This window comes from Stegostoma tigrinum, chromosome 26, assembly GCF_030684315.1.
Source record: "Stegostoma tigrinum isolate sSteTig4 chromosome 26, sSteTig4.hap1, whole genome shotgun sequence".
Lineage (NCBI taxonomy): Eukaryota > Metazoa > Chordata > Chondrichthyes > Orectolobiformes > Stegostomatidae > Stegostoma > Stegostoma tigrinum.
Window position 1 is genome coordinate 25,359,538 of NC_081379.1, and position 19,569 is coordinate 25,379,106.

At 41.4% G+C, this 19,569-nt stretch overlaps 1 protein-coding gene across 1 annotated transcript; it reads left to right on the forward strand.

The window, feature by feature from the left end:
• The first annotated feature begins 5,408 nt into the window (after nt 1–5,408).
• Nucleotides 5,409–19,178, forward strand: LOC125464099 (C-signal-like). The gene is made up of 6 exons (XM_048556161.2): nt 5,409–5,667; nt 7,279–7,330; nt 14,257–14,444; nt 15,587–15,727; nt 17,887–17,997; nt 18,710–19,178. Exons 1-6 carry the CDS (start codon nt 5,521–5,523, stop codon nt 18,821–18,823), a joined length of 753 nt encoding a protein of 250 aa, XP_048412118.1. The 5' UTR covers nt 5,409–5,520; the 3' UTR covers nt 18,824–19,178.
• Nucleotides 19,179–19,569: the final 391 nt, after the last annotated feature.

The following is a 19,569-nucleotide window of genomic DNA, read 5'->3' on the forward strand; positions in this document are numbered from 1 at the left end:
CTTTTGAACTCTGGTTACATGCTCCATGAGCCACTGATTAAACAGCAATGCTTTATAAAATGCAAGCAGAAGCAAAGCCTGTTTGAGGCAACAATGGCTGATGAAGGAAGTCAGGGATAGCATAAAAGCAAAAGAGAAAGCATATAATGTGGCGAAGGGCAGTGGGAAACCAGAGGACTAGGAAGCTTACAAAGACCGACAGAGGGCAACAAAAAAAAATGAGGCAGAAGATTTAAAATGAGGGTAAGCTAGCCAGTAATATAAATGAAGACTGTGAGAGTTTCTTTAGATATGTAAAGGGCAAAAGAGAGGCAAAAGTGGACATTGGACCACTGGAAAATGACGATGGAGAGATAATAATGGGGAACAAGGAAATGGCAGAGGAACTGAATAATTACTTCACATCAGTCTTCACAGTGGAAGACACGCGTAATCTCCCAAAGATTCAAGTGAGTCAGGGAGCAGAGCTGACTATGGTGGCAATCACCAAGGAAAAGTTGCTAGTAAAACTGATTGGCCTGATGGTAGATAAATCACCTGGACCAGATGGACTACACCCCGGAGTTCTAAAGGAGATAGCTGAAGAGATAGTGGAAACATTAGTGGTGATCTTTTAGGAATCACTAGAGTCAGGGAGGGTCCCAGAGGACTGGAAAATTGCTAACGTGACGCCCCTGTTTAAAAAGGGAGTAAGGCAAAAGACGAAAAATTACAGGCTGATTAGCCGAACCTTGGTCATGGATAAGTTTTTGGAGTCCATTGTAAAAGGTGAGATTTCTGAATATTTGGAAATGTACAGTAAATAGGGAAAAGTCAGCATGGTTTCATTTAACGGAAGTCATGCCTGACAAATCTGCTAGAATTCTTTGAGGAAATAACAAGCAGAGTAGACTACGGAGAGCCAATAGATGTTATCTACCAGGACTTCAAGAAGCCTTTGACAAGGTGCCACACAGGGGGCTGCTGAATAAGATAAGGGTCCATGGTGTTAGAGGCAAGGTGCTAGCATGGATAGAAGTTTGGCTATCTGGCAGAAAGCAGAGAGTGGGGATAAAAGGGTCTTTCTCAGGATGGAGTCAGTGATTAGTAGTGTTCCGCAAGGGTCAGTGTTGGGACCACAACTTTTCACTTCATAATGATCTCAATGAAGGAACTGTGGGCATTCTGGCTAAGTTTGCAGATGAGTCAAAGATAGGTGGAGGGACAGGTAGTATTGAGGAGGTGGCAAGGCTGCAGAAGGATTTGGACAGGTTAGGAGAGTGGGAAAAGAAGTGGTAAATGGTGTACAACGTGAGAAAGTATAAGGTCATGCACTTTTTGGTAAGAATAAAAGCATGTACTGTTTTCTAAATGGGTACAAAATTCAGAAGTCTGAAGTGCAAGGAGACTTGGAAGTTCTAGTCCAGGATTGTCTCAAGGTAAACTGCAGGTTGAGATAGTAGTCAAGAAGGCAAATGCAATGTGGGCATTTATTTTGAGGACTTGAATATAAAAGCAGGGATGTACTGATGAGGCTTTATAAGGCTTGGGTCAGGCCACATTTGGAGTATTGCATGCAGTTTTGGGCCCCATGTCTCAGGAAGGATGTACTGGCCCTGGATCAGGTTCAAAGGAGGTTCATGAGAACGGTCCCAAGAGTGGAAAGCTTAATATATGAGGAAAGTTTGAGGACTCTGGGACTATATACATTGGAGTTTTGAAGGATGAGGAGGGATCTAACTGAAACTTTCAGAATACTGAATGGCCTGAACAAAGTGGATGTTGGGAAGATGCTTCCATTAGTAGGAGAGACTAGGACCCGAGGACACAGTCTTAGAGTAAAGGGAAGACCTTTAGAAGGGAGATAAGGAGAAACTCTTCAGCCAGAGCGTGGTGGAATTCACTGCCGCAGAAGGCTGTGGAGGCCAGGTCATTGAGTACATTAAAGACAGATACATAGGTTCTTGATTATCAAGAGGATCAAGGGTTACAGGGAGAAAGCGGGAGAATGGGGTTGAGGAACTATTCAGCCATGATTGAATGGCACAGCAGACTCAATGGACCAAATGCCCTAATTTCTGCTCCTATGTCTTAAAGTCTTATGGTTCCATCCAAGTGAGAGTCCACCTATTGGACCATTGGGATAGAGGGGTTTTGTGCAAGGAAAAAGTTCATTACCATATCATTGAATGGTGTTTTCTTGCCCATATCCAACTGGCTCACAACTGTGACAATAACAACCCATAGGTCTTTCAGATCTCGATGACACTCTATCCCCAACAGGGATGTGCCTCAGTTTATCTCAAAGCAATTGGCTGCAGTCAACAGCGGAAGGACAAGGGAGAAACCGCATTTGAGAGAGACAAAAATTGTACAGAGAAATGGAAGAGACAAGCAGCATTAGAATGAAAAGTTTTCAAAAATTCAGGGATCAGAGAGGGAAAACGCCAAGAAAATTTGTATGATCTGACCGACTGAGGACCTTGACTTGCTGCCGCCAAGATTAACCTGGTAGTAAACTGGCCTTTTGTCGGGTGGTGAGCCTGACAGGTTAACCCCACAGTCCACTTGCCATGGAGTCAAAGATATGTACGGCATGGAAGCAAACTCTTCGATCCAACTTGTCCATGCTGACCAGATATCCTAAATTAATCTAATCCTATTTGCCAGCATTTGGCCCATATCCTTCTAAACCATTCCAATTCATGCACTCATCCTTTTAAATGTTGTAACTGTACCAGCCTCCACCACTTCCTCTGGCAGCTCAGCAGTTTTTTGAGGAAGTCATGAGATGAGCGACGAGGCTAGGGAGGTGGATGTTGTCTACATGGACTTCAATAAGGCCTTTGACAAGGTCCCTCATAGCAGACTGATACAGAAGGTAAAGTCACATGGGGTCAGAGGTAAGCTTGTAAGATGGATAATAAAACTGGTTCAGTCGTAGAATTCAGAGGGTAGCAGTGGGAAGGTGCATTTCCGAATGGGGGGCTGCGACTTTGGTGGTGTTACTCAGGGATCAGTGTTGAGACCTTTGCTATTCATAATATATATATAATAATGATTTGGAGGAAATGTAACCAGTTCGATTAGTGAGTTTGCAGATGACACACTGCTCGGTGGAATTGCGGATCGTATGAGGACTGTCAGGATACAGCAGGATATAGATTGGTTGGTGACTTGGGCAAAGAGATGGCAGATGGAGCACAATCCAGAAAAACTTGAGGTAATGCATTTCAGAAGATCTAATCCAGATGGAAAATATATAGTAAGTGGCAGACCCCTTAAGAATATCGATAGGCAGAGGTATCAGGGTGTACAGGTAAAAAGTCACAAAGTGGCAACGCAGGTGGAGAAGGTAGTCAACAAGGCATTTGGCGTGCTTACCTTCATTGGCCAGGGCACTGAGCTGAAAAATTGGCAGGTAATGTTGCAGCTTTGTAGAAACTTAGGTAGGCCGCATTGAAAATATTATGCTCAATTCTGGTCGCCACACTACCAGAGGATGTGGTGGCTTTGGAGAAGGAACAGAAAAGATTTACCAGGATGTTGCCTGCTTTGGAAAGCATTAGTGATGAGAAGATGTTGGAGAAACTTGGGTTGTTGTCACTGGAACGACAGAGGTTGAGGGGAGAACTGATAGAGGCCTACAAGATTATGAAGGGCATGGACAGAGTGGGCAGTAAGAAGCCTTTTCCCAGGGTGAAGAGTCAGTTACTAGGGGCATAAGTTGAAGGTGTGAGGGGCAAGGTTTTTTACACAGAGAGTGGTGGGTGCCTGGAACTTGCTGCCAGGGGAGGTAGTGGAAGCAAATATGATAGTAACTTTTAAAAGGCATCTTGACAAATACATAGGATGGAACTTAGCGGGATACAGTCCCAGTAGGGTTGGGGTTTTACTTGTGACGGGCAGCACGTCATTGCAGGCCTGGAGGGCCAAAGGGTCTGTTCCTGTGCTGTAATTTTCTTTGTTCTCATTGCATACATCTTGGCTATTCAGCCCATCTATGCCTCTCATGACTTTATAAACTTCTTTTAGTTCAGTCCTTAGACTCCAACACTCCAGGGGAAAATAATGCTAGTCTATTCAACCTCTTCAATTGGCTCAAACTCTCCAACCCTGGCAACATTCTTGTAAATCTTTTCTGAACCCTTTCAGGTTTCACAACACCTTTCCTTTAGCAGGAAGAACAGAATTGAACACACAAATGCAAACGTGACCTGACCAAGATAATAAAGTGTGAAGCTGGATGAACATAGCAGGTCAAGCAGCATCTCACGAGGATTCTCCAGCATCTGCAGTTCCCATTATCACTGACCTGACCAATGTCCTGTGCAGCATGACTTCCTAACTCCTATACTGAATACATTGCCCAATGACTGCACTTACCAAACATCATCTTAACTACCTTTGTCTACCTGCAACTCCATTTTGAAGGAACTGTGCACCCCAAGGTCTCCTTGTTCAGCAACACTCCCCAGGACCTTACCAGTGTATAAGTCTTGCCCTGATTCACACCCTCCCTCCCAAAATGAAGCACCTCACAGTTATCTAAATTAAACTCCATTTACCACTCCTTGACCCATTTGTCCATCTGATCCAGGTCCTGTTGTACTCTGTGGTAACTTTTTTTTGCTGTCCACCATGCCACCAATTTTAGTGTCATCTACAAACTTACTAACCATACTTCCTGCATTCATGTCCAAATCATTTATATGAATGGCAAAAAGCAGAAGATCTTGCACTGATCCTTGTGGCACACCACTGGTTGCAGGCCTCCAGTCTGAAAGGCAACCTGCTACCAACACCACCCCCTGACTCCTATCTTTGAGCCAATTGCTGGCCAGTGAGGCAGCCCACAGTCAAACACACTCACTGCCCCTTGGTATGTAGTGAATACAGAGCAGGGTGGGGTCCTTGCTGGGAGTTGTCCCATGGTCTTGCTCCCCTCCCCCTTGATTCCCCCGATTTGAGGGCACAGCCTTTTAAATGACGGATGCCCCAGAGGTGATAATCCATGCCAGGATATCCTGGCAGTGGCAATTTATTCCAGGAATGGCGAGTGGCAGAATAGGGCTAGAGTTATACAAGAAGTTGCCACAGAGTGGGTAGTTAACGAGGCGAGTGGTAAAATGCAGGAATGGCCTTCTGCAACACTGTCACTGAAGCCAAAACAAAAACTGAGGGATTGACCCCAGTGCTGCCCAGAATTTCAAACCCGCCTGGGATCAAACCTGTGCGCAGTGGACCAGTCACTCACCAGCCGGTGGCTAAAGATTTGGAATGAAAAACACTTTTTTTTTCCGGGGAAAAAAAACTCGAGAGATCTGAGCCGGGAAAAAGATGCAGATGTATAAAATTAAAAATCACTCGAGATCCTGGGTTTTAGTGAGGTTACCGGTGAACTTCCTCCGCCTCCTGTGGCGCTGTGGCGCTGTGACAGGCTCGGCTCGGCGTTCAAGGAGACAGGAGCCGGACGATCCTTGAGCGTCCGCAGCCATCGGATCGTTTTGAGTCGGTGCCGAAGACCGCAGGGCAGGGGAAATGCAGAGCTGGGCGCCGAGTTCGGTCCTGGTGACGGGCGCGAACCGCGGCTTGGGCCTCGAGCTGGTCCACCAGCTGGCGAGGGCTGAACGGCCTCCCCGCTACCTGCTGGCCGGCTGCAGGCAGCCCGAGAGCACCCGAGCACAGGTCAGTGGTCCCCACTTCATCCTGCAGCTGACTGTCTACATCTTACTCTTTCTTTACTCTTATCCTTTCAGCCATTTGGCCGAGGACGTGATTTTTGTTTCATTTTTTTTTTTAAAAACTTTGTTTATTCGATTAAAAGAAAATTATAAATCGATGTGGTAAGTATCGGAAATTATTGTCACGTTAAGATTTGTAACAAATGACAGATTTTTGAGCGGTATTTCCGGTCTTGGTGTTGCCACGAAAGACTTCATTCGGTGGGACTCTGCAGTAAGTTTATTCAGTAAAACACCTTTCAGCATGAACCCATCAGCTGTTGGGCCCCACTTTGACATTCTCCAAGCTGTTTGGGAACAGGAGACGGTGGATCTTGTTGGATGTTTCCCTGAGCACACTGACGAAGTCGTTTGGCAAATTGCTTCATCACCAGAACTTTAAACAAGCTGCAAAACATAGCTTAGATAACAAAGTGTGGAGCTGGATGAACACAGCAGGCCAAGCAGCATTTTAGGATTAGGAGCGCCTAAGATGCTGCTTGGCCTGTTGTGTACACCCAGCTCCACACTTTGTTATCTTGGATTCTCCAGCATCTGCAGTTCCCATTATCTCCAAAACATAGCTTTTCTGGTGGTGAGAAGAACCTTTCTCGATATGTCCTTCCTGCACACCCAGAGTCTTACCCCTCTGCCAACTGCCTTTGAAGGAGCCATGCTAGGGAAGACACTGTTGTTCACCTCCTGGAGCATGTCTCCAGAAAGAAATGTAGTATTTTTTTTGTTGATATTCATTTTGAGCAGCCGAATGATGTAGGAATTATGCTTAGTGATTTATTCCTAGGAATAATATTTAATATTTAACACTAATGCAGCTGGAAAACCACCAACTCAGTAAAATATGGACTTTGGTATGTTGAAACTTGTTTGTCATTGTGTTAATGATTTTGAGTGTCACAGGCTGGCACATCCAAGGTCTGGGGCTTTCTAGCCATTGTAAACAGAGGGATTGGAAACTGGCTAAAAGCACTCAGGATATGTGGTTAATATGTAATTGACTTGGAAAATTGCCTAATCAAAAGTTTGGTGAGTACCATATTGTATCAGAAGAAATTGATTTGGTGTGAACTTTGTATAATGTTAATTTTGAATGGCCATCCTGTATACTTCTATAAACTTTATGGATAAAGTATACTTGGGGAGCAGAATGAGCAAAGTAATGTTTTTACACCAAAGTTAGTGCAAATATGATACATTCTCCTCAAAAATGCAGAGTGCTGCAAGTTGATAGATTCTTGGAAGGTAAGGGCGCCAAGACATAGAACAAAAGTGGATAAGTCGTGCTTCTTTATATAGATAAGCCATGATTTAGTTGAATGGTGAACAGGCCTGGGGATCTGATTAACCCATTAATGTTTGTATGTAATAGCAACTTCAGTTCACTAACAAACTTTATCACTTGGTCACAGACTACATTTGATGGTGGTGTGTGGTGCTTCTGATTTTATCAAATAATGGGGCAGGCTCACAAGGCCCAGTAGCATCTTCCTGCTCCTATTTCTTATGTATTTCTTAACAGAGGATTTTCTACTACAATGTTTGTCTCTATTCTCCATAGGATCTCATGAACCTGGCAAAGAGCTTCTCAAATATAAAAGTGCTTAAATTGGGTAAGTGGTTTATTGATGCTGTAGTGATTTTGATTAAGAATGTGTCATAAATTTTCCTACACTGAATTTTTCTCACAGAAGGCTCCGTCTTAAACATAGACATTTATTAATAAACATTTATATTTTCATATTTAGAAGTACACAAATGTATATCACCTATGTCAGCAAGCCAAATTTATACCTTGAACTTATTGATTTAATGTAAGCACATAAGGAAATTCATTTCAGAGCCATAGAGTGTTTACAGTACAGAAAGAGGCCCTTCAGCCCAAAGCATCCACACTTGTAATGGAACATCCATTTGTTCTAATTCCATTTTCCAGCACTTGGTACATAGCCTTGATGCTATGACATTTCAAATGTTCATCGAAATATACCTTCACTCTCTTGAGGGTTCACGTTTCTTTTAGGCAGTGAGTCCAGAATTGCACAACCCTCTGGGTGAAAAAATGTCTCCTCTTTGTATTCAATAAATACACATACTCGGATTAGTGATACTAATGGTATTAATGGTTAGCTGAATTTATGACATTGGCTTTTTGGAGACAGGCAGTTTAAATTGATACTTAGCCCTGTAATGTCGGAATGAGTAAAGAGAACCATTTTAAAAGGGCATAGGTGAACAATTGCATATTATTGGCAAGTCAGGTGCAGATATCTTAAAACCTTATTGTTCTTTCGTTCCTTTCCTGCGTCCCTTCAGACCCTGTCTCATGTCAGTTTGTCCTTGAGACCCATCCATTGATCTCTTGACACTACTCTCACTAAGCAGTTGACCATACAATATAGTTTCCTGGTCCTCGTGCTGGCTGATGTTAGTGGTTCTCTCTCTTCAGTTACTCCTTGTAATTGCATGCTGATTATGGACATTAACTGGTGATTCATTTTGAGCCCCTTTTGAGCAACTGAAACTGGGACTGTCAGCTTAATCGATATATGCTTGCAATTTGCAACTCTGCAAATAAACATAAAAGCATATAAAGATTGGCTCTTATTTTACTTGTATGAACTGACTTTCCAAAACAGAACATCCTAACAGAGAATGGTCTGAAAGTAAATGTTGTAAGTTAAGGAGAAAAAGACAAAAGTATAAACCCAATAGCCACTGTGGAAATAGTAGAAAGTAAGTGTAAATAGATAGGGTATGATTATGCTCTGTTGTCATAAAACTTGGTAGCCATGATGTGGAGGTGCCAGTGTTGGAGTGGGATGGATAAAGTCAGAAGTCTTACGATACCAGGTTATTGTCCAACAAGTTTATTTCACCTGACAGAGGAGCAGTGCCCCAAAAGCTTGTGATTTCAAGTAAACCTGTTGGATTATAACTTGGTGTAATGTGTCTTTGACATTGTCATTCATCTTTTGAATTCTGTCAAGTTTAATGACACAGATTTACAGTAGTTTATTTTCCTGCTTATGCAAGGATAGTAAGTCTTATTGCTGTCTGGACTCTGAACCATACGACCAATGAAAGAATTGCGTGTATATGAGGACACAGATTACTTACCTACCAAAGAGAAATTAACATTTGGTCTTGACATGTCACTTCCTGCAAGAAATAAAGTATCTCATGAGCTGGATGTCTGTCACTTGGAAACTGATCAAGATTTGGACCTTTTTTAAAATTATTGTTCCTTAATTGTTAAGTTACAAAAACTGACTGTCTTAAATGCCCGTGAAGGATTGTGTGTGATCAATAGATTTTGAGGAAGCAGTGGTCATTCCGTTGAAGACTTATTGCAGATTGTATGAAAGATTGATAATTAAATTTGGAGTTTTCAAGAATGGTATGATGTTTGAATTGCTGGATTGTGTTAAGGTGTCTCATTGACAGGTTCCTGAATCTAAATGGCATTCAGTTCTGATTTGGAGACCAGATTGGATTAGATGTCTGTTGCCTTGAAAATAATCTTGGGAAACCTTTTTCTTCTTACAAGGTTCATGGATTAAATGGAACTTTGTACAGACAGGCAAAATGTAGATCACTTAAATGATCGCCAGATTTAGAATGTTCCAGATACTGAATGCTGCTGTCGGTTCATTGGAAAGGATTAATGAGTAATAAATGGGAACTGAAGCACCTTTAGCAGATCTGGCTTCAGTGGCAGGAGGTGGCATTGAATCTGCGATAATAGACTAATAAATCCCACAAAAGCGCAGAGAACAGTTAATAGGTGCTTCAGTTGTGACCTGAAATATCACTGTAGCTTCATTAAGGAGTTTGAAAGTTATGTTATGTAAAGAATACTGAGAAAGAGGATAGAAATAATGACAAATCTGAACAGATTGTACTGCTCATAAAGGAGTTTTAGTCCTGTGATGGTTTTATTCATTTATGCACTTCTTTATGTGCGCAGACGCTTGAAAGTGACTAGACTCATAGTGTATATGGAACAAATAGTTTAAATGTTACCCTGAGTCACTCAAGTATTGAGGATCAATGCGAGATAAAGAAATATGAAGGTATCAGAGATAATGGGAACTGCAGGTGCTGGAGAATTCCAAGATAATAAAATGTGAGGCTGGATGAACACAGCAGGCCAAGCAGCATCTCAGGAGCACAAAAGCTGACGTTTCGGGCCTAGACCCTTCATCAGAGAGGAAGGTATAGCTGGTTTTAGATTTAATGACGACAACACATTGAGGGCACTAAGCAGATGTGAACTTAAAGGTAAATTAGCAGGTGTAAGCCTTATTGTAAGTACTGATGTGGTATCTAATGGTGCTGTGTAAATGCTCTGTGAAAAAGCATAGATTAAACTTGATATGGTCCATAGTCTAACAAATTGATGAGAAACAGGTATTAATGCATTAACTAAATACTCCCGACAATTCGCCAGTGTCTTTTCTTTCTGTCCAAAGGGCATGCGTAGATTATCACCTCCCAAACCCAAGCCAATCTTTTCTAGAACTCCTTAATTGAATCCATCCAATTGAGTTTCTGCGCTTGCGCGGGTATTGAAACCACTCTCATCAGAGACAGAAATGACATCCTACTTAATCATGACAAATTTGAAATGTCCCTGTCTGCTGCAGCTGTTGGCATGATGGACATTTGCAAACTCACTGAAGTATCATACAGTTGCACTCGCTTGATACTGTTCTTATCCGCAGTAATACTCAGTTTTTGTCTGCCATGACTGTTATGATTGATCAGTTTAAGGGGTGTGCGTGGTGGATTTATTTGGTGAGCAATGCCTGGAACATGTGAAGAACTTGTGTATGATGTGCATGGGATAACAAGGTGTAGAGCTGGATGAACACAGCAGGCTTAGGAGCAGGAAAACTGATGTTTCGGGACCTAGAGAAGGGTCTAGGCCCGAAACGTCAGCTTTCCTGCTCCTAAGATGCTTCTAGGCCTGCTGTAGTCATCCAGCTGTATACCTTGTTATCTCGGATTCTCCGACATCTGCAGTCCCTATTATCTGTGATGCACATGGGATTGGCACCAGTTGTTGGTTGTGGTTGAGAGGAGTCGGTGGAAAACAAAACACTAGAAGGTAAAGATAGCTCAGATGAACTTATTCTGGCTGAAGCATTTGTTTCATGAGGTGTGAAAGGATAGCGTTAGGTGGATGGAGTGAAGCATTAGAAAATGACAGAGCTAATTATTTGATACAACTTATTAATCCAAAACTATTTATGTGTTAAAATTGAAGATGCACCAGTTTTGAATTAATTCACCTGACAACAATTTTTCTGGTGAATTAGAAGAAAACAAAGAAGTTAACAGTTTAAACACTCCAGAATTTCTATACAACCTAACTCTGGTAGGTATACCAGCATACAAACTTGGACTCAAAGCCCCTCCTATCTGTCATCTACATGGGGTCCCTCAGTCACATCACTGCGTCGTTTTTCACTTGTACACTGAGGACACTCAGGTTTACCTCACCGTCACCTCTCGAATATTCAATGGTCTAAATTATTAGGAATTTTCCCAATTTAGTATTGGGATGATTGGAGCCATTGTCTTCCGTTCCTGCCATGAACTTTGTTCCCTAGCTACCACCTCCACCCAAGGCCCATGGCAACTGTCAGCAGCTGACCCATAACTAGATGGCTTGTACCTTCAACGTTACATTTGACCCTGACCACACATCTACATCATCACCAAGGCTGCCTATTTCCATCTCTAATGTCAACTGACTGTGCTCCTGCCTGACTCCACCCGCTGCTGAAAACCTCATCCATGCCTTTGCCATTTTTAGACTAGACTATTCCAGTGTAACTGTAATCTACTGTCTGTAAACTTGAGTCTCCCAACACTCTGCTGCAAACCTGCCCCAAGTCTCGTTCACCAGTGTTTGATGACACAGATTGTCACCCACTTTACAGTGTTGCTTTTAAAATTCTCATCTTGTTTTCATATCAGTCTTTGATCTCACAGTTCTCTTTCTCTGTAATCTCCTCCATCCCTACAACCTGCAATCTCTAGTTTTAGCTTCTTGAGCAGCTCCGATTTGAACCACTTCATCATTAGTGAACGTTCTGTAATTCCCTCTCTTAAGCTCTTCATCTCTATAACTCTATTTTCCTTTAAAGTGATCCTTTAAAACGATCCTTTAAAACCCATTCAGTGATCCACCTTTTGATCATCTGTCCTAATATTTCCAGTGTGGCTTGTTGTCAAATCTGCTAGACAACACTTCAGTGAAGGGACGTGAGTAATTATGTTAAGTACAAGTTTGTTGTAAATTCAGTTATATAACTCCAAAATGTAGTTTGCACCAACGACTTCTTCAAAGCAACAAATTTGTTTTAAATTTTCATTTCGTGATTATATCACAAATGATGTGAAAATGTTTATCTGCAGTTAAATCAGCTTTTGGTGCTGTTTCATACGTCACCTTTTTGTTCCTTTTAGTCTCGTCGTAATTTTTGCAACAAAATTACAAAGTGCGGTCAGTCCAAATAAATAAAGAATTCACTGACTTATTACTTAGAAATTCATTCATTACTGAAGCCTTCTCACTGGTAAAGATATATTTTCTATTCATCTGTTTAATCTCAGCCCCTTGCTTGAGCTAGAGTTTTTAAACATAAAATGTTGCATACATTATTTGTTATCATCACTAACTTTATTTAAGTAAAATATAAAGCAACTGAACCATACAGAATGGTAAGGTCCCATATTTGCCAACATGTATGAGTTTGCATGAGTATTTCAAGGCTGATGAGGATATAATTAATTTGTTCTGTTGCTTTGAGATCTCATCTAGATTTGCATGCAAGATAATGAAATGTGAGGCTGGATGAACACAGCAGGCCCAGCAGCATCTCAGGAGCACAAAAGCTGACGTTTCGGGCCTAGACCCTTTATCAGAGAGGGGGATGGGGTGACGGTTCTGGAATAAATAGGGAGAGATGGGGAGGCGGACCGAAGATGGAGAGAAAAGAAGATAGGTGGAGAGGAGAGTATAGGTGGGGAGGTAGGGAGGGGATAGGTCAGTCCAGGGAAGACGGACAGGTCAAGGAGGTGGGATGAGGTTAGGAGGTAGGAGATGGAGGTGCAGCTTGGGGTGGGAGGAACGGATGGGTGAGAGGAAGAACAGGTTAGGGAGGCAGAGACAGGTTGGACTGGTTTTGGGATGCAGTGGGTGGAGGGGAAGAGCTGGGCTGGTTGTGTGGTGCAGTGGGGGGAGGGGACGAACTGGGCTGGTTTTGGGATGCGGTGGGGGAAGGGGAGATTTTGAAGCTGGTGAAGTCCACATTGATACCATTGGGCTGCAGGGTTCCCAAGCGGAATATGAGTTGCAGTTCCTGCAACGTTCGGGTGGCATCATTGTGGCACTGCTGGAGGCCCATGATGGACATGTCATCTAAAGAATGGGAGGGGGAGCGGAGGCTTGGGGACCACTTTGCAGAACACCTCCGCTCGGTTCGCAATAAACAACTGCACCTCCCAGTCGCAAACCATTTCCACTCCCCCTCCCATTCTTTAGATGACATGTCCATCATGGGCCTCCTGCAGTGCCACAATGATGCCACCCGAAGGTTGCAGGAAGAGCAACTCATATTCCGCTTGGGAACCCTGCAGCCCAATGGTATCAATGTGGACTTCACCAGCTTCAAAATCTCCCCTTCCCCCACCGCATCCCAAAACCAGCCCAGTTCGTCTCCTCCCCCCACTGCACCACACAACCAGCCCAGCTCTTCCCCTCCACCCACTGCATCCCAAAACCAGTCCAGCCTGTCTCTGCCTCCCTCACCTGTTCTTCTTCTCACCCATCCCTTCTTCCCACTCCAAGCCGCACCTCCATCTCCTATCTACTAACCTCATCCCACCTCCTTGACCTGTCCGTCTTCCCTGGACTGACCTATCCCCTCCCTACCTCTCCACCTATACTCTCCTCTCCACCTATCTTCTTTTCTGTCCATCTTCGGTCCGCCTCCCCCTCTCTCCCTATTTATTCCAGAACCCTCACCCCATCCCCCTCTCTGATAAAGGGTCTAGGCCCGAAACGTCAGCTTTTGTGCTCCTGAGATGCTGCTGGGCCTGCTGTGTTCATCCAGCCTCACACTTCATTACCTTGGATTCTCCAGCATCTGCAGTTCCCATTATCATAGATATGCATGCATACAGACATCAGAGAGTCGGATCAGCTTGGATGTTGTCACCTGGAACACTTGTTTAGAGGCTTGTGCATTAATTATTGCTACTTGCAGGAAAGCTGTAAATGACAAGTACTTCTGCAGTCATATATATGCATGGCAGTAATATCTTTTAGCATTATTCAGGACAATTTAACTTAAATCTACATTCTTTAGATGTATTTCCCAAGCATTTAATTTGCAGAACAAAAGAATTGTTGGAAGTACTGTGTGTCTGTGTCATTTGTGTTGCATTGTGATGAGTTGCATTAACAATGAGAAAATGCAATATAAATGTACAGTTGGACCCTTTATTATGTGACCTTTTAAAGATGTTGATGACTATGGCAGCATTCAAGAGTGTGCTGCACAGATTGAGAAGATATTGGGAAACAATGGTCTAAATCTGCTCGTAAATAATGCTGGAGTCGGCCCTGGTGGAGCCCTTAATGAAGTTACTCCCGAATCAATGATGAACAGTTACAGAACCAATGTTGTTGGACCAGTGATGGTAACCAAGGTAATGTAATGGTTTTTCTATTTGTTCAAGTTATAAAGCCAAGACCTACCTTTTGACCTGAACCATATGGTTATTCTTCCTTACAGAAAGTATTTTATAGCTTACCACAACTATCGATAATACAATTGAATTCCTCACTTGTTTAATTAAATGAAAAGTGTTAATCATTGAAATAGGTTATTTGGGTAGGGTGGATGGAGGTATACTGTAAGCTGGAGGTGTTGTCCCCGAAAGGTAAAGAGCACCTTCCAAAGAGTGCCCCCTTCCCTCCTGCCATCTTAAAAACTTTTTACTAAACTGGTTGCCCACTTTTGCCCAAAACCATGTTACTTACTAACAAGACCTTTATTTATTTGCATGTGGTGTATGGATTGCTGACCTTAGCGTCCACCCACTCTGCTGTATGATGAGTGTGAATCCAAATGGGAGGTAGGATGATGCGTTGTCCTGTCTGATGGCCATCATTCCTCCCTCATCACCACCATCACCTTGTGAAAATACATCGAGCACAGGCACATAATATCTAGCCCACGGGCTCCGTTCCCAAATTTCGATGGGATGTTGCCAGAACTACTGGACCTTTTCAGCATTTTCTGTTTTAATTTCAGATTTTTAACATTCACATTTCTTTGCTTTTTTTTCTCCTAAATTTCAGTAATATCAGTAAATATTGATTTGGCAAATGCAAGGTGTCAATGCCTTTGCACTGAAGGGGACAGGCTTAGTTGAAAAAAAACTGCTTTTTAAAAATGTGCAAAGCTTGTACCAATACACTGCAGAATCCACATTTTCTAGACATATTTTTCAAAAATTGTCTTGTTCTGTCATATCCCTTTAAAATTATTTTTGGCTCATGGTAACGGAATGTACTGATGAGAAGAATTCAGCAGTGACAGATGAAGTTATCATTTGTTTATCTTCATTCATCTTCATTATCACTTCACACTTGTGATCACATTGACTTGCTTTATAAAGTTTTTGAACTTAACCTGAAAGATCAGAGAAATTGGAATCGCATGCATGTTCACCTATGGTAATGTCCCATTATAAGTTTTTTTCAAATGAAATCATTTTTCAGCAAACCATTTCCAATTTCTACTTTGGGTATTCACACTAATAAAGTTACTTTCTTTATTCTGCAGGTTTTGCTACCATCTTTGCAACAAGCAGCTTGGCTGAATGATGAATTTAAAGCAGCAGTTATCAACATGTCCTCCATATTGGCCTCCATAGAGCTATTTGATAATAAAATTGGAATTACATATGCTTACCGAGCCAGTAAGGTTAGTATGCTCCAATTCACAGAGAATAAAAATGATGAGTCAGTTATAAAAAGACTCTTCTTGTGTAAAGGAATTTATATGTTAACCGTTGTATTGAAAATGGTTGATATCTCTTTCTAGCCATGAAAAGAACATCTCTTTTTGTCTGGGTGAGATGATAGGCAGCAAGTGTCTTGCTTGGTTGTACTAATGAAGATAAAACTGTATTTCTTTTTGCCATTCTCAACATCCGCTGCTCCCTGGTCAGCCGCAGTATGGTTTGATACAGAGTAAATCTTCTACGTTGCTCAACATGTCCGAACCTTAGTCTCAGTCTGGTAGTGTTTTCGTTTTCCACACCAGCATCCTGTAGTTCCTTGAATGAAATTGCTAATTAAGAATTGTTGATATGATGGATCTCCTGTGGCTCGCATTTTGGAGACTTCATCTCATCAGCCTGGAAAAATTTCAGCCCTGGAAATAATAGGTTAGTATTAGAGTGAACCACTTGTCCTTGAAGCTGTTTTCTGAAAATGTTATCACATTACTGCAACAACTGAAAGTATATGCAGGTAGATAGCCTGTAGCATTTAGCATATTCTAAGTAAGGGTATGGAGAACAGAAGCAGCAATTAATGATAAATGTGTACATGGCAATGGTTCGATCCAGATTCAAGTACTGTTTAGATGTTTGATAATTCCGTGATGGTATAGATATCAAAACTACAAATATAGCACACTAAGAATTTACCATAATATTGCCAGCGGTTAGAAATTATGTAGACTTGACACACTAGGACAAGAACGATTGGCAGAAACAGTTGAAAGATTTAAATGGAGAGGCAAACAAACATTTGAAGCACAGGAAGAATGAGCACTATGGGAAGACTGCAGGGCAATAGGATTAACCTTGAAATGTTACTGCCATTGCCACAGTGACCCAAATTTTGCAGCAAATTTTACAGTCAGCTATACAGCAAGGGTGGGCGCTGCTGACTCTGAAGAAAGCTTTCATTTTAAATCTTCTGCCAAGTCAGGACCAATGTCTTTACATTCAGTATGAATCATAATGAAATATTCACAGGTAGTAAAACAGGAAGTTAAAAACCTTCACTTGTCAACAAAGTTTCGGGTAGTTAAACAAATATTATTTGTGATTAGATAGAAGCTAAAATAAAGATGAAGAAGACTTTTTACCTTTTTCAAGAAGTTCCTTGAAAATGTGAGGTCTTTGATCATGGTGGAGAAATTTGACATTCTACACTTTGGCTTTTCAGGGTCAGTAAAATGATTTTGAAGTAATTATCGCGTTAATATGATTAATTCTAACATACTGTCTGAAACGGCCTTGCAATCTAAAGGCAACTAGCGATGGGCAACCTAACCAGTGATTCCATGTGCCATTTTTTTAAACATAAGTTACAACTTGTTGAATGAGATGTAACTTTTTTGTGGATTGTTACAGTGAGACTAAGCATTAGAGTGGAAATTCTTGTTAATTCATAATTGTGTTGTAAATTGCACAATGTGGGAACCAGATTAGTGCGCTAATGGTGGACTGTGAACATAGTGATATATAGACGATGCAGACATCCAGACACTTACATTCAGGCCTTTGAAATTGCTATAAATTCTAATGAATAATGATGACAAATGCACAAGTACTAACCTTTTTGCTATTAATACAACAAAATTGGTGCAAACGAGCAACAGGGCCTAAAATCCTGCCGAATATGATAGCACCATGTCACAGCGGTTAGCACTGCTGACTCAGTGCCAGGAACCCATGTTGAATTTCAGTCTGAGTGACTGTGTGGAGTTTGTCCATTCCCTCAATCTCTGCGTGAGTTTCTGCCAGGTGCTTGGGTTTCGTTTCACAGTCCAAAGATGTAGAGATTTGGTGGATTGACCGTGCTAGGGATGTGTAAGCTAGGTGGATTAGCCATGGTAAATGTGGGGTTATCGGGATAGGATGGCGGTTTGGGTCTGAGTGGGATGTCCTGTGGAGGATCAGTGCAGACTTGATGAGCCAAATGGCCTACTGTAGGAGTTCTGTGATTCTATACTCCTAGGTTATGATTTCTGATCTCTGAGGGAATTCATGGCTAATGATTCACTGAGACAGCTGTTGTTAATGTTATTAACATTGTTGATTTCGTGATTTTTTTTTTAAAAACCAGACTGCATTGAATATGGTTACCAAGTGCTTGGCTAACGAACTAAAACCTCATGGAATTATCTGTGCTTCAATGCACCCTGGCTGGGTCCAAACAGAGATGGGTGGTGAAAAGGTAAAGGAAATAAATAACTGAGATCAAGTCTCAAATTATAATCATTATATCTAATGGAAGTTGCATCCTTTCTAAGTAGTAGACCCCTTTTGCTTGGAAATTGCTATATTTAATTCTTGGATATCATTTTGTCACACTTACCTCTTTCTCTCCCTTGCCTCAAATTTTATTCTAATATCTGGTGCCAAGACTTAACTCTGCATCTTTGTTTTTTTTCCCAAAAGTTGCTGCTTTTGTCTCTGCTGGTTATGGATTATGTGGTATGGGTGTAATACTGAATCAGGAAAATCCAAAGGACTATGCTCTGTCCCTATCTGTATATTCCTTGAATGTTTTGGGGAAATTATCACTTTGTTACTACATCTTATGTCATTATCCTCAGGCTGTTCTAGTGATGCCACAGTATGGGAGAAGGGGGAAGAACAGTTACTCTGTTCATTTTAATCCAAGCTTTCCAGGGTCTGGCAACTTCAAACTGATTTGAAAGTTGATCCAGCGCTACCCACTCTTAGCAAAATAGATTCTGTCCCTCAGCTGTGATGTTTTCCTCATTAACCAACATTAATATCCTGTCTGACAAATACTCACTTTTAAATTTCTCTTCATTTTCACATTCCTCCATCCCCTGCCACTCACTATCAGTGTAAAACATTAAGAAATTTAAACTTTGCGTCTTATCTCTACATTCATTTTTTTAATGTAATTTCATTAGGCACCATTAACTAAAGAAGTAAGTGTTCGTGGAACTCTCCAAGTACTGTCGACGCTTTCAGCCAAAGATAGTGGATCGTTTCTAGACTGGAAAGGCCAGCACTTACCTTGGTGAAGAACAGCTTACTATGCAATGAGATATTAATTTCACTGTTCAAATGAATAAAGGCTACAGCATATAACTTCAGTAGTTACTAATGTTCAACAATACTGAAATGCTTTTGAAAATTACTGTTTTTGATATTTACATAATTTTTCACAATGATGGCTTAATAAAATTATTGCAAAATTTTTATTTTAAGTCAGAATCATACAGCATGGGACCTTTGGCCCATCAAGTACCACTAAGTCTACTCTAGTTTCACTTTTCAGCATTCAGCTTGAATGTTATGACATTTAATCACATTAATAATTTGTGCATATCTGCTTTCTAACATTTTAATTCAATTAAATACTGAAGGATCTCCTGACGTATTGTTCACATCTGTGATTATATTCTTTGAGTCAAGATTGAGTTGAGCAGTCTGTATGCGCTGTTGGTTGCAAGGGCATACATATGATTCATAACTAGCCCACCAGTTAGGGGAATTGGGAGTCCAAGGGGAAGAGACAGCATGTAGGTTATTGCAGCAGAATGTTCCATTTGACACGGGGACATCAACTTAAGTGAGACTTATTAATTTCATAACCTGCAATATCTTTGAATAATACTGAAATAGTAATGTAGCTCCTCAACTTTTAATAGTGACTACTAAACAATAACTTTTCTTTAGAAAAAAATTGATAATTTCTAAACTGTACAGAAATTATACTATACACGCCTATTTGGTTATGACTTGATATTATAACAGGAGAAATGTT

What these genes read in the sequence shown, in the direction of transcription:
- LOC125464099 (XM_048556161.2), top strand. Translation starts at nt 5,521, where the DNA reads ATGCAGAGCTGGGCGCCGAGTTCGGTCCTGGTGACGGGCGCGAACCGC. An exon ending in TATAAAAGTGCTTAAATTGG is followed by an intron (nt 7,331 to 14,256) that starts GTAAGTGGTTTA and finishes GACCTTTTAAAG; the next exon opens with ATGTTGATGACTATGGCAGC. An exon ending in ATGCTTACCGAGCCAGTAAG is followed by an intron (nt 15,728 to 17,886) that starts GTTAGTATGCTC and finishes TTTAAAAACCAG; the next exon opens with ACTGCATTGAATATGGTTAC.